The sequence below is a fragment of the Chelonia mydas genome, chromosome 8 (assembly GCF_015237465.2).
Source record: "Chelonia mydas isolate rCheMyd1 chromosome 8, rCheMyd1.pri.v2, whole genome shotgun sequence".
Classification (NCBI taxonomy): Eukaryota; Metazoa; Chordata; order Testudines; family Cheloniidae; genus Chelonia; species Chelonia mydas.
Genome location: NC_057854.1, coordinates 103979161 through 103999294, shown reverse-complemented (window position 1 = coordinate 103999294; position 20134 = coordinate 103979161). Strand labels below are relative to the sequence as shown.

General features: G+C 45.8%; 1 protein-coding gene across 6 annotated transcripts in view; it reads right to left on the bottom strand.

The window, feature by feature from the left end:
* ERI3 (ERI1 exoribonuclease family member 3) overlaps positions 1-20134 on the bottom strand; it is a 232906-nt gene that overhangs the window by 185792 nt on the left and 26980 nt on the right. For all 6 annotated transcript variants that reach the window (XM_037907025.2, XM_037907026.2, XM_043553170.1 and 3 more), the window contains one exon: positions 11156-11272. In XM_037907025.2, the coding sequence (XP_037762953.1) occupies positions 11156-11272 (117 nt within the window). The remainder of the gene's footprint in view (positions 1-11155; positions 11273-20134) is intronic.

Below are 20134 nucleotides of genomic sequence, written 5' to 3'. Positions count from 1 at the left end.
TTTGAGCATAAGCTTTCGTGAGCTACAGCTCACTTCATTGGATGCATTCAGTAGAAAATACAGTGGGGAGATTTATATACACACAGAACATGAAACAATGGGTGTGACTATACACACTGTAACGAGAGCGATCACTTAAGGTGAGCTATTACCAGCAGGAGAGCTGGGGGGCGGGAGGGACCTTTTGTAGTGATAATCAAGGTGGGCCATTTCCAGCAGTTGACAAGAACGTCTGAGGAACAGTGGGGGGTGGATGTGGGGGGGATAAACATGGGGAAATAGTTTTAATTTGTGTAATGACCCGTCCACTCCCAGTCTCTATTCAAGCCTAAGTTAATTGTACCTAGTTTGCAAATTAATTCCAATTCAGCAGTCTCTCGGAGTCTGTTTTTGAAGTTTTTTTCTTGAAGAATTGCCACTTTTAGGTCTGTAATCGAGTGACCAGAGAGATTGACGTGTTCTCCGATTGGTTTATGAAAGTTATAATTCTTGACGTCTGATTTGTGTCCATTTATTCTTTTACGTAGAGACTGTCCAGTTTGACCAATGTACATGGCAGAGGGGCATTGCCGGCACCTGGCATAGATCACATTGGTAGATGTGCAGGTGAACGAGCCTCTGATAGTGTGGCTGATGTGATTAGGCCCTATGATGGTGTCCCCTGAATAGAGATGTGGACACAGTTGGCAACGGGCTTTGTTGCAAGGATAGGTTCCTGGGTTAGTGGTTCTGTTGTGTGGTGTGTGGTTGCTGGTGAGTATTTGCTTCAGGTTGGGGGGCTGTCTGTAAGCGAGGACTGGCCTGTCTCCCAAGATCTGTGAGAGTGATGGGTCGTCCTTCAGGATAGGTTGTAGATCCTTGATGATGCGTTGGAGAGGTTTTAGTTGGGGGCTGAAGGTGATGGCTAGTGGCGTTCTCTTATTTTCTTTGTTGGGCCTATCCTGTAGCAGGTGACTTCTGGGTACTCTTCTGGCTCTGTCAATCTGTTTCTTCACTTCAGCAGGTGGGTATTGTACTTGTAAGAATGCTTGACAGAGATCTTGTAGGTGTTTGTCTCTGCCTGATGGGTTGGAGCAAATGCGGTTGTACCGTAGAGCTTGGCTGTAGACAATGGATCGTGCGGTGTGGTCTGGATGAAAGCTGGAGGCATGTAGGTAGGAATAGCGGTCAGTAGGTTTCTGGTATAGGGTGGTGTTTATGTGACCATCGCTTATTAGCACCGTAGTGTCCAGGAAGTGGATCTCTTGTGTGGACTGGTCCAGGCTGAGGTTGATGGTGGGATGGAAATTGTTGAAATCATGGTGGAATTCCTCAAGGGCTTCTTTTCCATGGGTCCAGATGATGAAGATGTCATCAATGTAGTGCAAGTAGAGTAGGGGCATTAGGGGACGAGAGCTGAGGAAGCGTTGTTCTAAGTCAGCCATAAAAATGTTGGCATACTGTGGGGCCATGCGGGTACCCATAGCAGTGCCGCTGATTTCCAGGTATACGTTGTCCCCAAATGTGAAATAGTTATGGGTGAGGACAAAGCCACAAAGTTCAGCCACCAGGTTAGCCGTGACATTATCGGGGATACTGCTCCTGACGGCTTGTAGTCCATCTTTGTGTGGAATGTTGGTGTAGAGCTTATGCTCAAATAAACTGGTTAGTCTCTAAGGTGCCACAAGTACTCCTTTTCTTTTTGCAAATACAGACTAATACGGCTGCTACTCTGAAACCTGTCATTATGCAAGGCACTGAATTTAGCCATATGGAGTGGAAATCTGTCAACTTCATGAAAAAACTCATGCAGAGACATGACCACACCTCAGTTCTCCATTTGGAAGAGGGGGGTAATGATGCTGCCCTACCCAGGGGCGTAACAAGCATAACTTCATTAGTGTTTGTGTAGTCTCAGGGCTTGTCCACCCTCAAAACACTTCTGTGTGGACACTACCTACGCCAACGGGAGGGATTCTCCCATCAGTACAGGTAACCTACCTCCTCAAGAGGCAGTGGAAGAGGGAAGAATTCTACAGGGGGGACTTAGGTCACTTAACGCTGCTCAGGCATATGGATTTCACACAACCCTCACCCATAGAGTTAACCCAACCCAATTTTCTACTGTAGACCAGGCCTCGGACATCGAAGAGCTGAGCGCCACAGAACAGCCTGTCAGAGGGCAGCGTGCGTGCAGGGAGGCTGGGAGTTACACCTCCTGCTGAAGCACCTGGCATTCGCCATCGTCAGAGACAAAACCCTGGACTAGACGTACCACTGGTCTCCTCCAGTGGGGCCAGCATGCCTTTCACGGATCTATAGAGGCGTGACAACGATCCCTCGTCAACCTCCATGCTATCAATCTAGATTTTTATACAGCCCCCGTCACTGTGTGAGTGCCAGATATCTCCATTTTACAGACAGGCACACTGAGGAACAGAGTGAGGCAGTTAATTGACCAAGGCCACCCAGTGAGCCAGTGTCAGAGCTGGAAACAAAACCCAGCGATGTTGACATAGAGGTACAAGGGGATGAGAGAGGTCCTCACTGGATTATCCTCTCCCATAGAAGTGGTACGAGCACAGAGCAGGGCAGAGCTAAGTCTCATCTGCAGAGGGTCCATGGATTCCACACTTACATACACAGGGGACTTCTCCAGGGGCAGTGCCGTCTGCGAGAAGGCAACTGGAATGCTGCGCAAGCTGCAGAATCCAACTTGCTCCTTACAATACCCCACCCTTTAACCAAGATTCTCCCTCTGCACCTTCACCGTTGGCTGCTGTGTTACACAGGGCCTCCACTGGAAGGACAAACAACCCAAAGGCCCAGCAGGTGAGGTGAGCCTTGGGCCCACTCCGGAGGCAACCACCCTGGCTTTGAGAAAGTTTCAAGTTTTTCAGCATATCAGCAATGTTTTATAACTTTCTGCTGGATTTGAAGTGAGCAATCTGGACTCTTCCTCATCGACAACACGGCTAAAAGCAGCTCAGGTTCACACACCTGAGAGGTGAAGCCACCTTTGGGGAGGGGTAGGCAAAGGAAAAGGCCGGCAAGGAAAAGGCCACCACCAAGCCCTGTCTACACTGGGGCTTTTTGACCTCTCCCAGTGCGGCTCACACTATTCCAGCTCCACTTTTGTTAGCAATGGTGGGGGATTTTTCAGGAAAAGGTCTATGGAGACCCTGCCCCGCATGCTCATCTGACTCTGGATCAGCACCACAGATTGCCAGTCCATTTTAATTTCCCCCTCCCCAGGTGTGCATGTACAATTACCTATGCAGCCCTGCAGTCACCATGCACCTCTGCTCCCCTGGGAAAGCAGCGGTAGAGGGGAGGCAGACAGGAGAGCTGTGCACATGGCAGACTTCAACACCGCAGCTTTCCCTCCGCCGTTTATCTCCGAAACCATCGTATTTCCACACCAAGACAGTTTGCTGATTACATAAGCACTTGTCTCGGGTGTACAATCTGATCATCAGGCCTGGTCTTTCTTTGTAGACAAAGAGGCCAATAAATCTCACCCTTTATAAGTAGAGGTGCCTAGACAAAGCCCTTTACTGGCATTTAGCAAAATGGGTTATTTTTCGGACAACATAAAACAGCACCGAAAGATCGCTTTCAGCATCACAGCTTCTTCAGACGAACATTCGATAAGAGCTAGTAGCTCCAGCAGCAGGAGGGGGAGCACTACAGACTTCTTGTGTGTCCTCATGGCTCCGGCTGCCCCACGGAATACGGAGTGGACTCTGCCCCCTACCCACCAGATCCCACGACAGAGGTAGGCCTCAGGGGCAGGGAGCAATTGGTGTCTCAAGAGCAGAGAGAGGATCGAATCAAAGTGGTGCAGGTGGAGTCAGCCCCAGCCTTTTGCTGGAACTTCCCTCTCCCGCCAAGAAAGGAAGAAAGCCAGCCCACCCCTATGGGGGAGAGAGGCCTTGTTCCCCCGCAGCCTGCAAAAGATTGGAGAAAGATGGAGGGAGAGGGATGGATTCGGTGTGGTGCTGGAGACTTGGAAAGAGGAGACTGATGGGGTAGGACAGAGTGAAAGCCAAGGGTTACAGAGAGAGTTAACATACATACCACAGAACGTGACAATAGATGGTGGCATCTCCACATGCCACATCACTAATGCAGGTTTCAGAGTAGCAGCCGCGTTAGTCTGTATTCGCAAAAAGAAAAGGAGGACTTGTGGCACCTTAGAGACTAACCAATTTATTTGAGCATCAGCTTTCGTGAGCTACAGCTCACTTCATCGGATGCATTCAGTGGAAAATACAATGAGGAGATTTATATACACACAGAACATGAAAAAATGGGTGTTTATCATGCACACTGTAACGAGAGTGATCACTTAAGATGAGCTATTACCAGCAGGACAGCGCGGGGGGGAATGGGGGGGGAGAAAACCTTTTGTAGTGATAATCAAGGTGGGCCATTGATTATCAGTTAACAGGAACGTCCAAGAAGCAGTGTGTGTGTGCGTGGGGGTGGGGGTGGGGGGATAGACATGGGGAAAGAGTTTTACTTTGTGTAATGACCCATCCACTCCCAGTCTCTATTCAAGCCTAAGTTAATTGTACCTAGTTTGCAAATTAATTCCAATTCAGCAGTCTCTCGTTGGAGTCTGTTTTTGAAGTTTTTTTCTTGAAGAATTGCCACTTTTAGGTCTGTAATCAAGTGACCAAAGAGATTGAAGTGTTCTCCGATCGGTTTTTGAATGTTATAATTCTTGACGTCTGATTTGTGTCCATTTATTCTTTTACGTAGAGACTGTCCAGTTTGACCAATGTACATGGCAGAGGGGCATTGCCGGCACCTGGCATAGATCACATTGGTAGATGTGCAGGTGAACGAGCCTCTGATAGTCTGGCTGATGTGATTAGGCCCTATGATGGTGTCCCCTGAATAGAGATGTGGACACAGTTGGCAACGGGCTTTGTTGTAAGGATAGGTTCCTGGGTTAGTGGTTCTGTGTTGTGGTTGCTGGTGAGTATTTGCTTCAGGTTGGGGGGCTGTCTGTAAGCGAGGACTGGCCTGTCTCCCAAGATCTGTGAAAGTGATGGGTCGTCCTTCAGGATAGGTTGTAGATCTTTGATGACGCTCTCCTGCTGTTAATAGCTCATCTTAAGTGATCACTCTCCTTACAATGTGTATGATAACACCCATTTTTTCATGTTCTGTGTGTATATAAATCTCCTCACTGTATTTTCCACTGAATGCATCCGATGAAGTGAGCTGTAGCTCACGAAAGCTTATGCTCAAATAAATTGGTTAGTCTCTAAGGTGCCACTAGTACTCCTTTTCTTATCACTAATGCAGTCTCCAGCAGTGGCTGCAGATGGCATAAGCAACAGGTCAGGGCCTGTAACTCTGCCCTTTTCACAAGGTCCCAAAACCCACAAGTTCCATGCTGTAACCACAGCCTCAGCAAAGGGTGTGTACAATGGAGCTGGGATAGGTTCACAAGCTCCCCGTCTGCCCACAAAAAGGATCTAAACATGCGTTAGCTTGGTAAAATAATGAGTCTGTGTCTCCCTGGTTTTAACGAACGTGCATCAGAATCTTCACTTTGGGCAAAATTCACCCCTCTGCAGAGGAGCTAGAGCCAGGCCTCCTTCACCACTCATCTGGTGACCCTAGGCCTTGTGCCCAGGGGTCAAGTTTTCTAACAGATCCGCTCTAGGACTTACTGCGTGGCAGTTCTCCGGCTTGTGCTGTACAGCAGGTCAGATAAGAACATAAGAGCAGCCATACTGGGTCAGACCAAAGGTCCACCTAGCCCAGTATCCTGTCTTCCGACAGCGGCCAGTGCCAGGTGCCTGTAGTGGGGCAGCTACCCCACTCCGGGGGAACAGGGATTAAAAGCAGCCAAGCTAGGCTGATTGGGGAAGTAGCCACAGCTGGGGCATGCCCAATCAGGGCCCAGCTGGCCTGGATGAAAGGGCTGTGGGGCCAGGAGCTGCAAGAATCTCTCTCTCTCTAGCTGTGGAGAGAGAAGGACCTAGCAGCCTGGGAATAGGTACCTGACACAGAGCAGGGCCGGGGAAAGGCAAGAGGAGCTGGGGAGCTCCAGCCTGGCAACTCCCCAGGCTGAGGCCTTGTTTAAGGCCTAAAGAGGTACCGGGGCTGAAGAGGTATAGCCCAGGGATAGGCAGAGGCAGTAGATCCTAACCCCTTGCCAATGATGAGTGGCCATTACACTGCAGTCTGCCCCAGTGAGCCGGGGCGAGATGACAACTGGTAATAGCCACTGAGGCAAGGTGGGTTTAGAGGGTTGGGGGGTCCCCTGGAGGAGAGACCCAGAATGTGGGGGTACCGCTGGGCAGAACCCTGAGGTAAAGGGGCACCGGGGTCCGGGAGGGACACAGGTCAGGAGGAGGGTCTCCTGTACACTGGAGAGCTAATTCCCGAGACAACCAGCAGGAGGTGCCGCACCGGTGAGCCTTCAATTCGCTACAGCGCCCCAGAAGGAATGAACAGAACAGGGAATCATCGAGTGATCCATCCCCTGTCGCCCATTCCCAGCTTCTGGCAAACAGAGGCTAGGGACACCATGGCTAGATAACAATGATCCCTGATGGCCTTGGAATCTACCTGTGAAGAACATTTAAATGACAGCAGAGGGAAGGGCTTGGCTGCAAGCAGGAACTCCTCTTGGTTGAAGGAAGGTTGCTGTATCAAAACTTCTTGTCCCACTTCAAACCCAAGAGTGTTCACCCAGAAATGTGATTACATAGCTGGTGATCGCATGATTGCCAAAAACTTGGAGGGGGGGGTGCAGGGGAGGGAGAGAGAGAAATCGCCAGCGACAGACCTAAACTGAATATCCAGCCACACCAAATTCAAGACCTAGCTAAAGATGGAGCCAGGTAGCGTTCAATCCACAAGGGGGCTATGTCCCCCTTTGGGATTTGCCTCGGTGATCAGAGCAAAGGGCTGAGAACCTGACATCTCTTAAGGCATAAAGAATTGTGCCTAACACAGGGTTCAGGTTACACTTCATCTCCAGGAGCTAGCTTTTATCCATACCACAACAAAAGCCATTTTGTAAATACATTTTTCCTTATCCATGCTTTCCACAAAACCTCAGATTATTAATACTGAAATAATTTTTCAAAGTCTAATGTATTTGTGTGTACTGTGCTGTAGATTCCAAGGCCAGTAGGGACTACTGTGACCCTCTCGTCTGGCCTCCTGCATCGCACAGGCCAGAAAACCTCCCTCAGGGATCCCTGCATCAAGCCTGAGCTAGAGCATGTTATTTATTAAATTGTGGTGCCACCCAAACACCTGAGGTGTTTTCCGAACGCAAGGACAGACAGACCCTGCCCCAAAGAGGAAAGGAGAATCTGTTCACTTAATGCATTTGATTACGCTCAGCTTGGACAAGGAAGCAAGAAGAGTCAGTTTCACTTGTGTGGGCACTCATGCAATAACACCCTGTTGCAATGTTTAGTTTGGAGGGGGGAAAAGCGGAGGAATGTTTGAATCCCCACAAAATGGTCTTTATTGCAACTTTTAAAACTTCATGAGACTATTTCTAGCAAATTTAGGTCAATCTGTACAAACCTATAGCTTGGGCCCCAATCCACGAGGCAACGTCCCTCTAAATATACAGCACGTGCCTGTTCATAGATCTCGCTCTCTCATGCACACACACAGAGCCAGAGTAGTTTCCCCAAGTGCTGTTACTGCAGTTGCAATGCGTTTCCACTACACCCCCGTTTTCACACATTTTTTAATTTTGGAAGCACTCCCCCTCATGGGATTCGGTTTTCTATGCTTAGTTTTTCTGGAAAGTTTGAACAAAATCCCTTTGTCTGGTTTTCAGTTATAGGAGAGTGAATAAAAGAGCATTTGTTTTTACAATGGAGAAAAATAGGATGGATTGGCTGTCTCTGAGGAGGGTTTTCTGCCGGGTAGAATGGAGACACAAGGTGGGGGAGGTGATATCTTTTATTGGACCAACTTCTGTTGGGGAGAAAGACAAGTTTTCGAGCTTACACAGAGTCTTCTTCAGGCAGAATCAAGTTATTTTAATCATTCAGACAATACATTAAGAGGCACAGGACAAGTACTATGGGTACCCGATCCTGCCGCCACTGAATTACCATTGCCTTCAGTGGGGCAGGATCGAGCTCTGGATCTTGCTGGGTGATGAGAACTACACTTACCTAGTGCAAAACTTCTGCCTGTGGAAAGGAGGGTGGGGGATATGAGGAGTGTAACAACAGAGCGTGTATATCATCCATAGTCCTATCTGGCTTTAAGATTAAACTCAGTAAGTTTATGGAGGAGATGGTATGATGGGATAACATGATTTTGGTAATTAATTGATCTTTAAATATTCATGGTAAATAGGCCCAATGGCCTGTGATGGGATGTTAGATGGGATGGGATCTGAGTTACTACAGAAAATTCTTTCCTGGGTATCTGGCTGGTGAATCTTGCCCACATGCTCAGGGTTTAGCTGATCGCCATATTTGGGGTCGGGAAGGAATTTTCCTCCAGGGCAGATTGGAAGAGGCCCTGGAAGCTTTTCGCCTTCCTCTGTAGCATGGGGCAAGAGTCACTTGCTGGAGGATTCTCTGCTCCTTGAAGTCTTTAAACCACGATTTGAGGACTTCAGTAGCTCAGACATAGGTGAGAGGTTTTTCACAAGAGTGGGTGGGTGAGATTTTGTGGCCTGCCTTGTGCAGCAGGTCGGACTAGATGATCATAATGGTCCCTTCTGACCTTATTATCTATGAATCTCAATGTGTTTTACTAGCGTGGGTAAGTTTATCCCTCTAAAGGGGAAACTGAGGCACACAGAAGGAAAGTGACTTGCCCAAATCACACACTGAGTTAACAGAAGAGTTGGAATAGGACACAGTCCAGTATTTTAGCCAGTGGACCATGTAACATCAGAACAGCCCAAATGTGAAAGGAACATAATTTAGAACCATAGAGTTAGAAGGGACCATAAGGGTCATCTAGGCTAACTCTCTGCCAAGAGGCAGGATGTGTGTCTAAACCATCCCAGACAGATGCTACCCAGCCTCCTTTTGAAAACCTCCAGTGAAGGAGCTTCCACGACCTGCCGAGGCATCTGCTCCATTGTCCTACTGTTCTGACAGCGAGGAAGTTTTTCCTGAGATTTAATCTAAATCTGCTCTGCTGTAGTTTGAACCCGTTGCCTCTTGTCCTGCTCTCTGTGGCAAGAGTGAACAACTTTTCTCCATCTTTTTTTGTGGTGAGCTTTCAAGCATCTGAAGACTGCCATCATACCCCCCTTACTCCTCTCTTTCCAAACAATACATATCCAGTTCCTTCAGCCTCTGCTCGTATGGCTTGCATTCCATTCCTTTGATCATCTGTGTCACTCATCTCTGGATCCTTTCCAGTTTCTCTACATCCTTTCTATACATTGGTCACCAAAATTGGACACAGCTCTCAAGCTGAGTCCAAATCAATGCTGAGTAGAGTGGTACTATCACCTCCCATGACTTGCATGCTCTGCCTCTCTTAATGCAACCTAAAATTGCATTTGCGTTTTTTGCAGCAGCATTGCATTGCTGACTCATATTGAGGTTGTGATCTACCACAACTCCCAGATCCTTCTCAGCAGTGCTGCTGCCAAGCCAGTTCTCTCCCATTCTGTATTTGTGCATTTGATTTTTCTTCCCTAAGTGTAGCAGCTTACATTTGTCTTTGCTGAATTTCATTTTGTTGTCTATAGGCCAGTTTTCCAATTTATCAGGATCTCTCCAAAGTTTTGGCAACTCTCCCTAGCTTTGTGTCATCTGCAAACTTGATCAGTAAGCTCTCTATTCCTACATCCAGGTCATTAAGAAAGATGTTAAACATTGGACCCAGAACAGATCCCTGTGGAACCCCACTTGAGACCTCCCCCCATTCCGACATCATTCCATTAATAGTTACTCTTTGTTTGCGGTTGTTTAACCAGTTATATATCCACTTAATGGGAGTTCTGCTGAGCCCACATTTCTCCAGCTTACTTATCAGAATGCCATGTGGGACTGTGTCAAAAGCCTAGCTGAAGTCCAGGTATATGATGTCTACCGCATTCCCCCCCCCGTCCACCAAATTAGTTACCCTGTCAAAGAACGAAATCAACCTGGTTTGGCATGATTTGTTCTTAGTAAATCCATGCTGGTTGCTAGTGATCACCCCTCCATCCTCCAGGTATTCGCAAATTGAATGTTTTATACATTGCTCTAGTAGCTTTCAAGATATCAAAGTCAGGCTTACTGGGTTACAGTTCCCGGCTCCTCCTTTTTAAAGATGAGCACCATGTTAGCCCTTCTCCAGTCTTCCAGGACTTCTCCTATCATCAATGAGTTTGTAAATATTGCCAGTGGCAATATTATTTCATTTTTATAGATGCATCAGGGAAAATCTGCAAATTCTTAATTCTTTGAGTTAAATACGAGAGACAGAAATCTCCTCCTTTCATAGACCAAGGATCTCATGACTCAGAACCCCATGTAATTTGCATCCTATCATTACGCACATTTGGGAAGAGGTGAATATGGACATGGGGAAAATGGCCCTTAGTGTTGACAGTAATCAGATAACAAGAACACAGTCATATCCTGCAAAGAGAATTTTTTTTTTACGTTTTTAAAAATGGTCTTATCACAAGATCAGGGGGTTCTGGTGACGGCAACCCACAGCAGTGAAGCTCACGGGCTAGGACATTAGATCCCTTCAATCACACGGCAGCACAGCGTTATTTATTTCCTTCCATTCGGAACATGCTCTGTTTAACCTTCCACACCAAACCGCTGCATTGGAACAATGTCAACAGTCTGACATGTCTGTCTCACTGCTCTCTGGAGAGAGCCCCAGCACCTCTGGTAGCATGAAGGAACCACAGAATTAAAGCGGTTGTCTACTGTGATTGTCTATTAGTTAAAACAAAAGATTTGCTATAAAAGAGTTTAACGACATTTGTACAGCACCGAGCACAAAAGAGCCCTGGTCCAGGACTGGGGCTCCAAGACACTATAATAAAATTATTATTATTATTAGAATCAACAGCAAGGAGTTGGAGTGATGGTTTACGTTCAACATGCACTCAGAGGTGCTAACCCTGACCCCATGCAAAAGGTAACCCTGTTTCCCGGTTAGAGAGAGACTCTTGGAGCACTGTGCGTCCTTCGCGCTTTACCTCTGTACAGAAGGGAGTAAGCTGAGGGTGCACCACCGGCTGCACATACATGTGAAAGGTGGATTCAATCTCCATCGTCCTGCCATTTAGCTTCAGAATGGGGAACTCAATGATTTCCTGAATAAGGCACAAAAGAAAACAAGTTGTTACAAAAAGACGACCGCTGGGAAGACCCAAACCAAGCTCTTCGGGGCAGGGGCCATCTTTTTGTTCTGTATTTGGACACCACCTAGCACGGTGGGGTCCTGCTCCAGACTGGGCCTCCTAGGCACCGCGGTAATACAAACAATACATTACAGGAAGATGGCACCTCCCCATATTAAGGAGAGGCATACAGCTCTAAAAAGGAAAAAGTGAGGCCCAATGTGCACACGTGCCTAGGAAGGAATGGGGTCGCAACACTGCTATTCGGAAGAGTTACAAGTTTGCAGTTTATTACGGTAGCTGCCAAAACTAGGCAGCAAGGACTTACTGCCATGTCTCTGTCTAAGTCGCAACAATCCCAAGCTTTCCCACCAGGATCTGATCACCCTCGGGCAGAATGTCAGCCTGCCACCACACTCAAAACACAACCCACAAAGCCAACACACAGACACATACAGCAGATCCATTGTCACTTAGCCAGCGCAATCCAGAAGCTGTACTCAGAGAGATCAACTTTACCAGGGGCTCTTCTGAAGGATATGGGACATTAGACAATTACAGCCAGGATGCTCTTGCATAAAGCGCCTCCTGCTGGGCGAGACTGGGGCTGAAGTTGCAATGCGCTCTCCCACGGCCTGGACTGCTAGGCCACGCTATCCACAGAATGCTGTGATGAACCAGGAGCTCCCTCACCAATGCTATCTGTATGGCATAGAGCACTGCAGCAAACACTGGTTTATTCCTTACAGCGAATTTATGCTGATAGGGAAATAGAAACGTTCTTCATCAGGAGAGTGTTCAATTATAGAAATAATCAGCAATCAAAAATTTACATGGACCTGTTAATAAAAAGTTTAAACAAAGCCAGTTACGATGGATTTCTCAATTATTAAAAAATATATATGAAATTAAAAGATCCAACCCCTGAATAAAGGCGATAAAATCCTTTGTGTTTGTCCCCCTCCTCTTCTCCCCCCAAGTTTAATGTAAGAGAAGTGACAATTTGTTTGGTGTCTTTAAAGAATAATTTGTCTCTGTTATTTAATAGAGATGCATGGCACCAGGATTCTGGAGTGCAAATGAGCCCATTGAGTGATAACCATGCAACAAGCCTCTCAAATCACTTGGGGGGGAGGGGGAAAAGCAGGAGAGAGAGACAGAGAGAGAGAGAGAATAAAAAAAACATTGCTTCTTAATATTCAAAAACAGTTTGCAAAATTTAATCAAAGCACAGCAAAAGCTAACATTTTTACCACTTTGACATTTTTATTAGCGCTTTCATAAATTTTTAAAACATGAATGGAATTAGTTTAACAACAAAAAACTGCCTGAAAACATCTGGAAGAGACAAATAAGAAATAATACAAAATAAATAAATAAAAAGCAACTCTTGCGAGTAAAATTAGCATGTGGAAAATGCAATCGCTGCAGAGTGGTTAATGTAGGTTTCAGGCCCCGGCTGCAACCCCAGTGACCCAGGCACGGAAATTATTGTGAGGTCATAAATACGAGATGATGACATCACCACACGCTGAAAGCCAGAGGGAGAAGGGGTTGGGAGAAAAGGAACAACACAACATGGATTTCTATTTCACACAGTATACATGAATACACTGCTACAGCATGAATGACTCCTGATCCAAGGACTTGGGGGCGGAGGGTGTAAAGGCGGCAGATACAGAGTGGGTTATGGGGTGGGGTAGGAAATGTGGGAAAGGCACGTCAAATGAACAGAAGAAGAAATAAGCGCAACATTTAGCCTTAATGCAAGGTTAAGGTGGAGAAATCAAACAGCAGGGAATCCCAAAGCGAATGGTCCCCCATAACATTAACCCTGCCACATGACACACCCTACAAACATGCAGTGGGGCAGAAGGAATTTTGTTTCCCGATTTTGGAGTGCATGATTTCTCTGCCTCAGCACTGCACGAAGGCTCAAAGTTTCAAAAACCCCGTATCACTAGTAAATACACTTCAGGTAACACTGTTCAGACGTTGCAATGGCCCCACACACCACTCAGACCTAGTCTCATTCTAAATCTGATCTCACCAAATTCAGCCAATTGAATGATCACCACGAGAAAGCAAAACTGGTGGTCAGAATAGGAAATGGGCTTTTGTTCTTCCCCCTCACTTAATCCTGAAATGGCCGAACACCCTCGCTCGACTGCTCCCTCCGTACCATAACCGCGGAGCAGACGCCCGGCACTGCGAGTTTCAGCTCAGGAGGAGAACGTTTTAGCAAGTCTTGGCATATATGAGAAGGGAGTTACACTGAAACCATTTTGTAGCTTTAGCTAGAGGGAGGGCTAACTAACGGCTAGTGTTCTCCTACCTGCCAGCCTTCCATTCCCAAGCTCAAAGACCCTTTCGTTCTCCAAAGGGCTGAGCCCCTTCAGACCCCACAGACTTCAATGGGAGTCAAGAAAGCTCCGCACCTTTTAGGGTTGGGCTCTACATGAGGCGCAATTGCCCAAAGGGGTCTCTCCATCACAGGATGAAGGGAACAGAAATTGCTCTCCCAGATAGAGACACAGCCACAGACTGTATGTGCATTGCCCTGCAGAGAGCAGTCCTAGGGGAATGGATAGCTCCTGTGGAGCCCATCAAGCGCCCAGAGGTGAAGAAGGGCTGAAAGAGAGCCTTGTGTGACGCTGCCCGCTGGAATCAAATGACAGACCAGAGGCAAAAATCACTTTCAGGAGGGTCGGATTAAAACAGACTGGGAAAATAAAAAGATTAACTGAAAAATGTAATGCTATCAAGAATTAATACCGGTCTATGGTCACAGAGAAAAAAATGACTAGCAACTTGGATGTCTTGGGAGAAACACTAATAGGGGTTTTTTGGCTTATTTGGTCAGTTTTTCAAGGGAGTGGTGAGGATCTTCCCAAAAACCTATTTATCTGAATGCTCCCTAGAGTGGAGATTTTTCCAGTCTCTGGCAATGTTTGCTCCGTTGGTATCTAAGGCAACAGATACCAGCCCCATGAAATCAGCTCCACTCCTCGCTAACAACGTTAGCCAGTCCTGCAATGAAATTTAACCTGTGACACCACTGTACTTTTCATTTAAACTTTCATTTGGAGAGAAGCAGTGTCCGGAGACCCTGCAGTTTGTCCTACTAATAAAGACAAGTGTTGGGGCCTTTAAAGGTGCCATTCATCTTTTGCCTTTATTAAATTCAATTTTCTTAAGCCCATGATGCATCATGAAATTAGGAGTTGACATTCCTGTGGAAACAAAAATATCTATCAAATATAAATAGGAAAAAAATCCTCTATTACCAAAAATGCATGGCTTAAAGTTGATCTGTTTCCACTTTAAAAAAAAAAAACCCACCACCAAGCATATGGCTTGTTTTAGATACCCAAAATGTTATTACAGATCTAGAATTTCATTCGTAATTATTATGAAATGGTGAGCCAACCCTCCCTCCAACCCAACAGACTGCGATTCAGAAAAGCAGCCGGGCACCCATATACTCTCACAACTGGCCAGGCTAACTCTGAAGTGCTAGGTTACATCTACACTGTCAAACTGGTTTTGGGGGGGGGGGAACATTAAAATTACAGGTACACCGGAAATTGGTCCATTTTGGCTGAATGTAAAAACTGCCCAGAGAGCACCACCACACATCCGCATCTAATTCTGACCTTAGGGAGCATTAATGCCAACTTCAGTGTTCCCCAGATCTAGTTCCACCAGCATTAGTCTCTCCCATCTCTAACCCTTTTTTAACTAAAAAGAAAAGGAGTACTTGTGGCACCTTAGAGACTAACCAGTTTATTTGAGCATGAGCTTTCGTGAGCTACAGCTCACTTCATCGGATGCATAGCATATCGTGCATATCTATGCATCCGATGAAGTGAGCTGTAGCTCACGAAAGCTCATGCTCAAATAAACTGGTTAGTCTCTAAGGTGCCACAAGTACTCCTTTTCTTTTTACGAATACAGACTAACACGGCTGTTACTCTGAAACCTTTTTTAACTGTTTTCTTATAGATTTCTCACAGCCCAAGCTGAACTGGTAAGAACTGGTAACTGCAAACACGAGGAGGAGTTCTGAATGAGTTGGAACCGTTTTGGAGGTATCTGGAGATTGCAAATAGCCATATTCTACCAGGAATACGAACAATCCAGTGTGCACGCCCATTCCCATTGCAGTTATATATTGTATTTAGTAGGGTAGCCTAACTTGAAAGGAAACCTGGAATTCAAATTGCTGGTGATAAATAATACACTCTTTATTTGCCTTTCCATTATCATGAAAAGTTGAATACATTTTGAATGGGGAAAGTCTTTGGCGCTCAGCTCCAAATCGCTAGCACAGGCATTTGCAATTATATTGTGGGAACAAAAATTCTAAAATCAATTTTAGCAGGTCTGAAAAGACACCATAATTCCTCCCCACTGTGCTAATATACAAATGTGGGAAAAGTTAAAATTAAAAACATCCTGTTACCAAATCTGTTTGCTCGTATACATGAGTCTGCAGTTCTTTAAACTAAACTGCATGACAGCTCACTGATAATTTTTGCCCTCCTTCCCAGCCACCCCAAAAGAGAGATACCACATGCAAGCACTCTGAATAACCTGCCTGTCCCATGACAGTTCTCTTTGAAACAGCTGGTAGGCTGCATCACAACTAGCTGACGGCAAAGCTAACAAGGACTTCCTTTTCTGAGGGATTAGGAAAATTCACGAGGGCCTGTGAAATCACCTCTATAAATTCAGCCTTTTCCTGCTTTACACTCACTACGTGAAACCTCCTGCCTAAAACACCAAGCTGAGGATGCAGGAAGAGGGGGAAGGGGAAATTATTAATTTTAATTCTGCTGATAATAAAGAAATTAAACAAACAATTACACTCACTAAACGTTTTCCCACAATGGGGAAATCTCTTGGATACAGAAACAAACCAGCAAGAGTTATACTGCTATTCACAGAGGAATCCTTTGCCCATAATCTTGGATTCTTGGAACCTCAACATTATTAGATTACAAGAATAAAATACACAGCAAGATCTTCCAGGCTCGTCAAACCCTTTCACCCAAGTGTCTATGTGAGGAGTGGGCGGGGCATACTCAAAGCCCCTTATTTCTTTATTTAGGTTAAAGACTATTGCCCATTGAGTTCAAAAACTACTCTGGAGTATGACTTATTCCACCACCGCCCCCCCCCCCCCCGAAGAAGTTTAATAAATACAAAGGATAAAAGACGCCAGTAAAAATTAGAGCTGACTGTTCAAAATGTAATAAAAACAAGTGGGTGCCGCCCATGAGGGAAATGGATTTTTCTGGTAAGAAAAAGGACATAACCTTCTGCTAAGACACAGATCCCCTTTTACACCTTCCAAAGGGGGCAGAGGCAGGAGGGTCCTCCCTGGAAGGGACACACTCTCAATGGCTGTGCAGTCTGTTCAACTGTTTTTCTTTCGAAGAAAAAAGTCATTTTATGCAAAAACAGCTTATTTCTTAAACAAACACTCGTGTTTTTGATTTACACCACGGGCTGCTCCTAAATAATTTATGGCGGGTTAAATTTATTGCAGAGCCCTGGCCGGCTGCAAATTCGAATTGCCAAATAATTAGATTTTAGGGCAATGCTTATAAATTATCCGCCGATTTGTCCGGACTTGTTTGTCAGTTGCTTTGTGCTTCGGGTCATCTTTGGCATTTCACTGTTTGTGTTTTAATTGCTGATTTACACTTTGACAGATGAGAGTTGATGCCTCCAAGTTTCCGGAGCAGGGGGGAGTAAGAGAGGGAAGAATCAGAGCTTTTAGAAAGCTTGTTTCTCCCTTTTTTCCAGGACAATTAAAATAGAAAAAGGGACGGAACCTGAACAGTGCAAACCTAACAGATTTGTCTTTTTTCTCCCCTTCCTTAATTATTTTAACTAAAGCTGTTTTCAAGTTGAGCAGTCCTGCACTGGCCTCCAGGGGCGACTGGCGAGATGAGCTCACAGGTCTTATCCCCAATAGCTAATTTTGATTAAACCGACCAAAACACACATCATACAGACAATGAGGTCAGTAACTGGGGGAGAAAAAGGGTCCCAAAAAAAAAAAAAAAAATTCAAAGGCCATGCTAACTTTCTGAAGGATGGTCATCTAACGCACGCGCGTGCGTGCACACACACACACAGAGTGGAATATTGCAGCACACGTTTTGAGGCAAGTTACGTGGCGTATTAGTCAACCCTGTTCAAGAACCCTTTGAGGCAGCAGCAAACACCAAATTACTTCTGCCATAACGACCTGGAAGAAGGCACACACATTTGAAGTTAGATTAATTTAAACAAATATATCCTGGGAAAGGAGCAGAGAAAGTGCGGGCTGGGGGGAATCCTAGACTTTCACACTCAGCATCACTCAAAGGAAGAACAAAAGGGAACAAGGGAAGCTACCACAAGATAATGAATCCTGCAGAAAAAGTTGACTTGATGCCAACTTCTGCTGCTGGCATTTGGAATACTAGGGTTTTCTTCCCGCCATCCCTGCCTCTAGGATCAATGTACTGCCTGCCCCAAATGTTCAGACATCATAGAATCAGGAGTCAGGCCCCCAAAATCATGAGACTCTCTTGACAATCATGACATTTGCTTTTAAATGATCAACTGAGGTTCTTTTTCTTTAGCCTTCAGATCACATTTGGGTCATATTTTCAGACTTTTCTCCACAACCATGATGGCAAGAAACTTTTCCAAAGCCAAAAGGGACCATTATGATCATCGAGTTTGACCTCCTGTATAACACTGGCCACCGAACATCCCCAAATAATTCCCAGAACAGATCTGTTAGAAAAACATCTAATTTTGAGTTAAAAATTGCCAGTGATTCAGAATCCACCAGGACGCTTGGGAAATTGTTCCACTGGTTAATGACTTTCAGCTTTAAAACTGTACACCTTATTAACCATCTTACTTTGCCTGGCTTCAACTTCCAGCCATTGGATCATGTTAGACCTTTCTCTGCTAGACTGAAGAGCCCATTATCAAATATTTGTTCCCCATATAGGTCATTATAAACTGTGATCAAGTCACCTTAACCTTCTCTTCATTAAGCTAAACAGACTGAACTTGAGTCAATCGCTATTAGGCAGGTTTTCTAATCCTTTAATAATTCTCCTGGCTCTTCTCTGAACCCTCTCCAATTTAACCACCTCCTTGAACTGTGGACACCAGAACTGGACACAGGATTGCACCAGTGCCAAATATAGAGGTAAAATAACCTCTCCACTCCTACTCAGGATTCCCATTTGTGCAACAAATAACTGCATTAGCCCTTTTGGCCACAGCGTCACACTGGGAGCCAGTGTTCAGCTGATCATTCACCATGACCACCAAATCTTTTTTCAGAGTCACTGCTTCCCAGGATAGAGTCCCCCATCCTGTAATATGGCCTCCATTCTTTGTTCCGAGATTAAGGACATTTAGTCATGCTAAAATGCATATTGTTTGCTTGTGTCCAGTTTACTAAGTGATCCATATTGATCTTTAAAAAAGGGAAGAAGGAGGATCCTGGGAACTACAGGCCAGTCAGCCTCACCTCAGTCCCTGGAAAAATCATGGAGCAGGTCCTCAAGGAATCAATTCTGAAGCACTTAGAGGAGAGGAAAGTGATCAGGAACAGTCAGCATGGATTCACCAAGGGCAAGTCATGCCTGACTAACCTAATTGTCTTCTATGACGAGATAACCGGCTCTCTGGATGAGGGGAAAGCAGTGGACATGTTGTTCCTTGACTTTAGCAAAGCTTTTGACACAGTCTCCCACAGTATTCTTGCCAGCAAGTTAAAGAAGTATGGGCTGGATGAATGGACTATAAGGTGGATAGAAAGCTGGCTAGATTGTTGGGCTCAACGGGTAGTGATCAATGCCTCCATGTCTAGTTGGCAGCCGGTATCAAGTGGAGTCCCCAAGGGTCGGTCCTCGGGCCGGTTTTGTTCAATATCTTCATAAATGATCTGGAGGATGATGTGGATTGCACCCTCAGCAAGTTTGCAGATGACACTAAACTGGGAGGAGTAGTAGGTACACTGGAGGGTAGGGATAGGATACAGAGGGCCCTAGACAAATTAGAGGATTGGGCCAAAAGAAATCTGATGAGGTTCAACAAGGACAAGTGCAGAGTCCTGCACTTAGGACGGAAGAATCCAATGCACCGCTACAGACTAGGGACTGAATGGCTCGGCAGCAGTTCTGCAGAAAAGGACCTAGGGGTTACAGTGGACGAGAAGCTGGATATGAGAGTCAACAGTGTGCCCTTGTTGCCAAGAAGGCCAGTGGCATTTTGGGATGTATAACTAAGGGCATTACCAGCAGATCGAGGGACATGACCGTTCCCCTCTATTCGACATTGGTGAGGCCTCATCTGTGTCCAGTTTTGGGCCCCACACTACAAGAAGGATGTGGAAAAATTGGAAAGAGTCCAGCGGAGGGCAACAAAAATGATTAGGGGACTGGAACACATGACTTATCAGGAGAGGCTGAGGGAACTGGGGATGTTTAGTCTTCAGAAGAGAAGAATGAGGGGGGATTTGATAGCTGCTTTCAACTACCTGAAAGGGGGTTCCAAAGAGGATGGCTCTAGACTGTTCTCAGTAGTAGCTGATGACAGAACAAGGAGTAATGGTCTCAAGTTGCAGTGGGGGAGATTTAGGTTGGATATTAGGAAAAAAATTTTCACTAGGAGGGTGGTGAAACACTGGAATACCTAGGGAGTTACCTAGGGAGGTGGTGGAATCTCCTTCCTTAGAAGTTTTTAAGGTCAGGCTTGACAAAGCCCTGGCTGGGATTTAGTCGGGGATCGGTCCGGCTTTGAGCAGGGGGT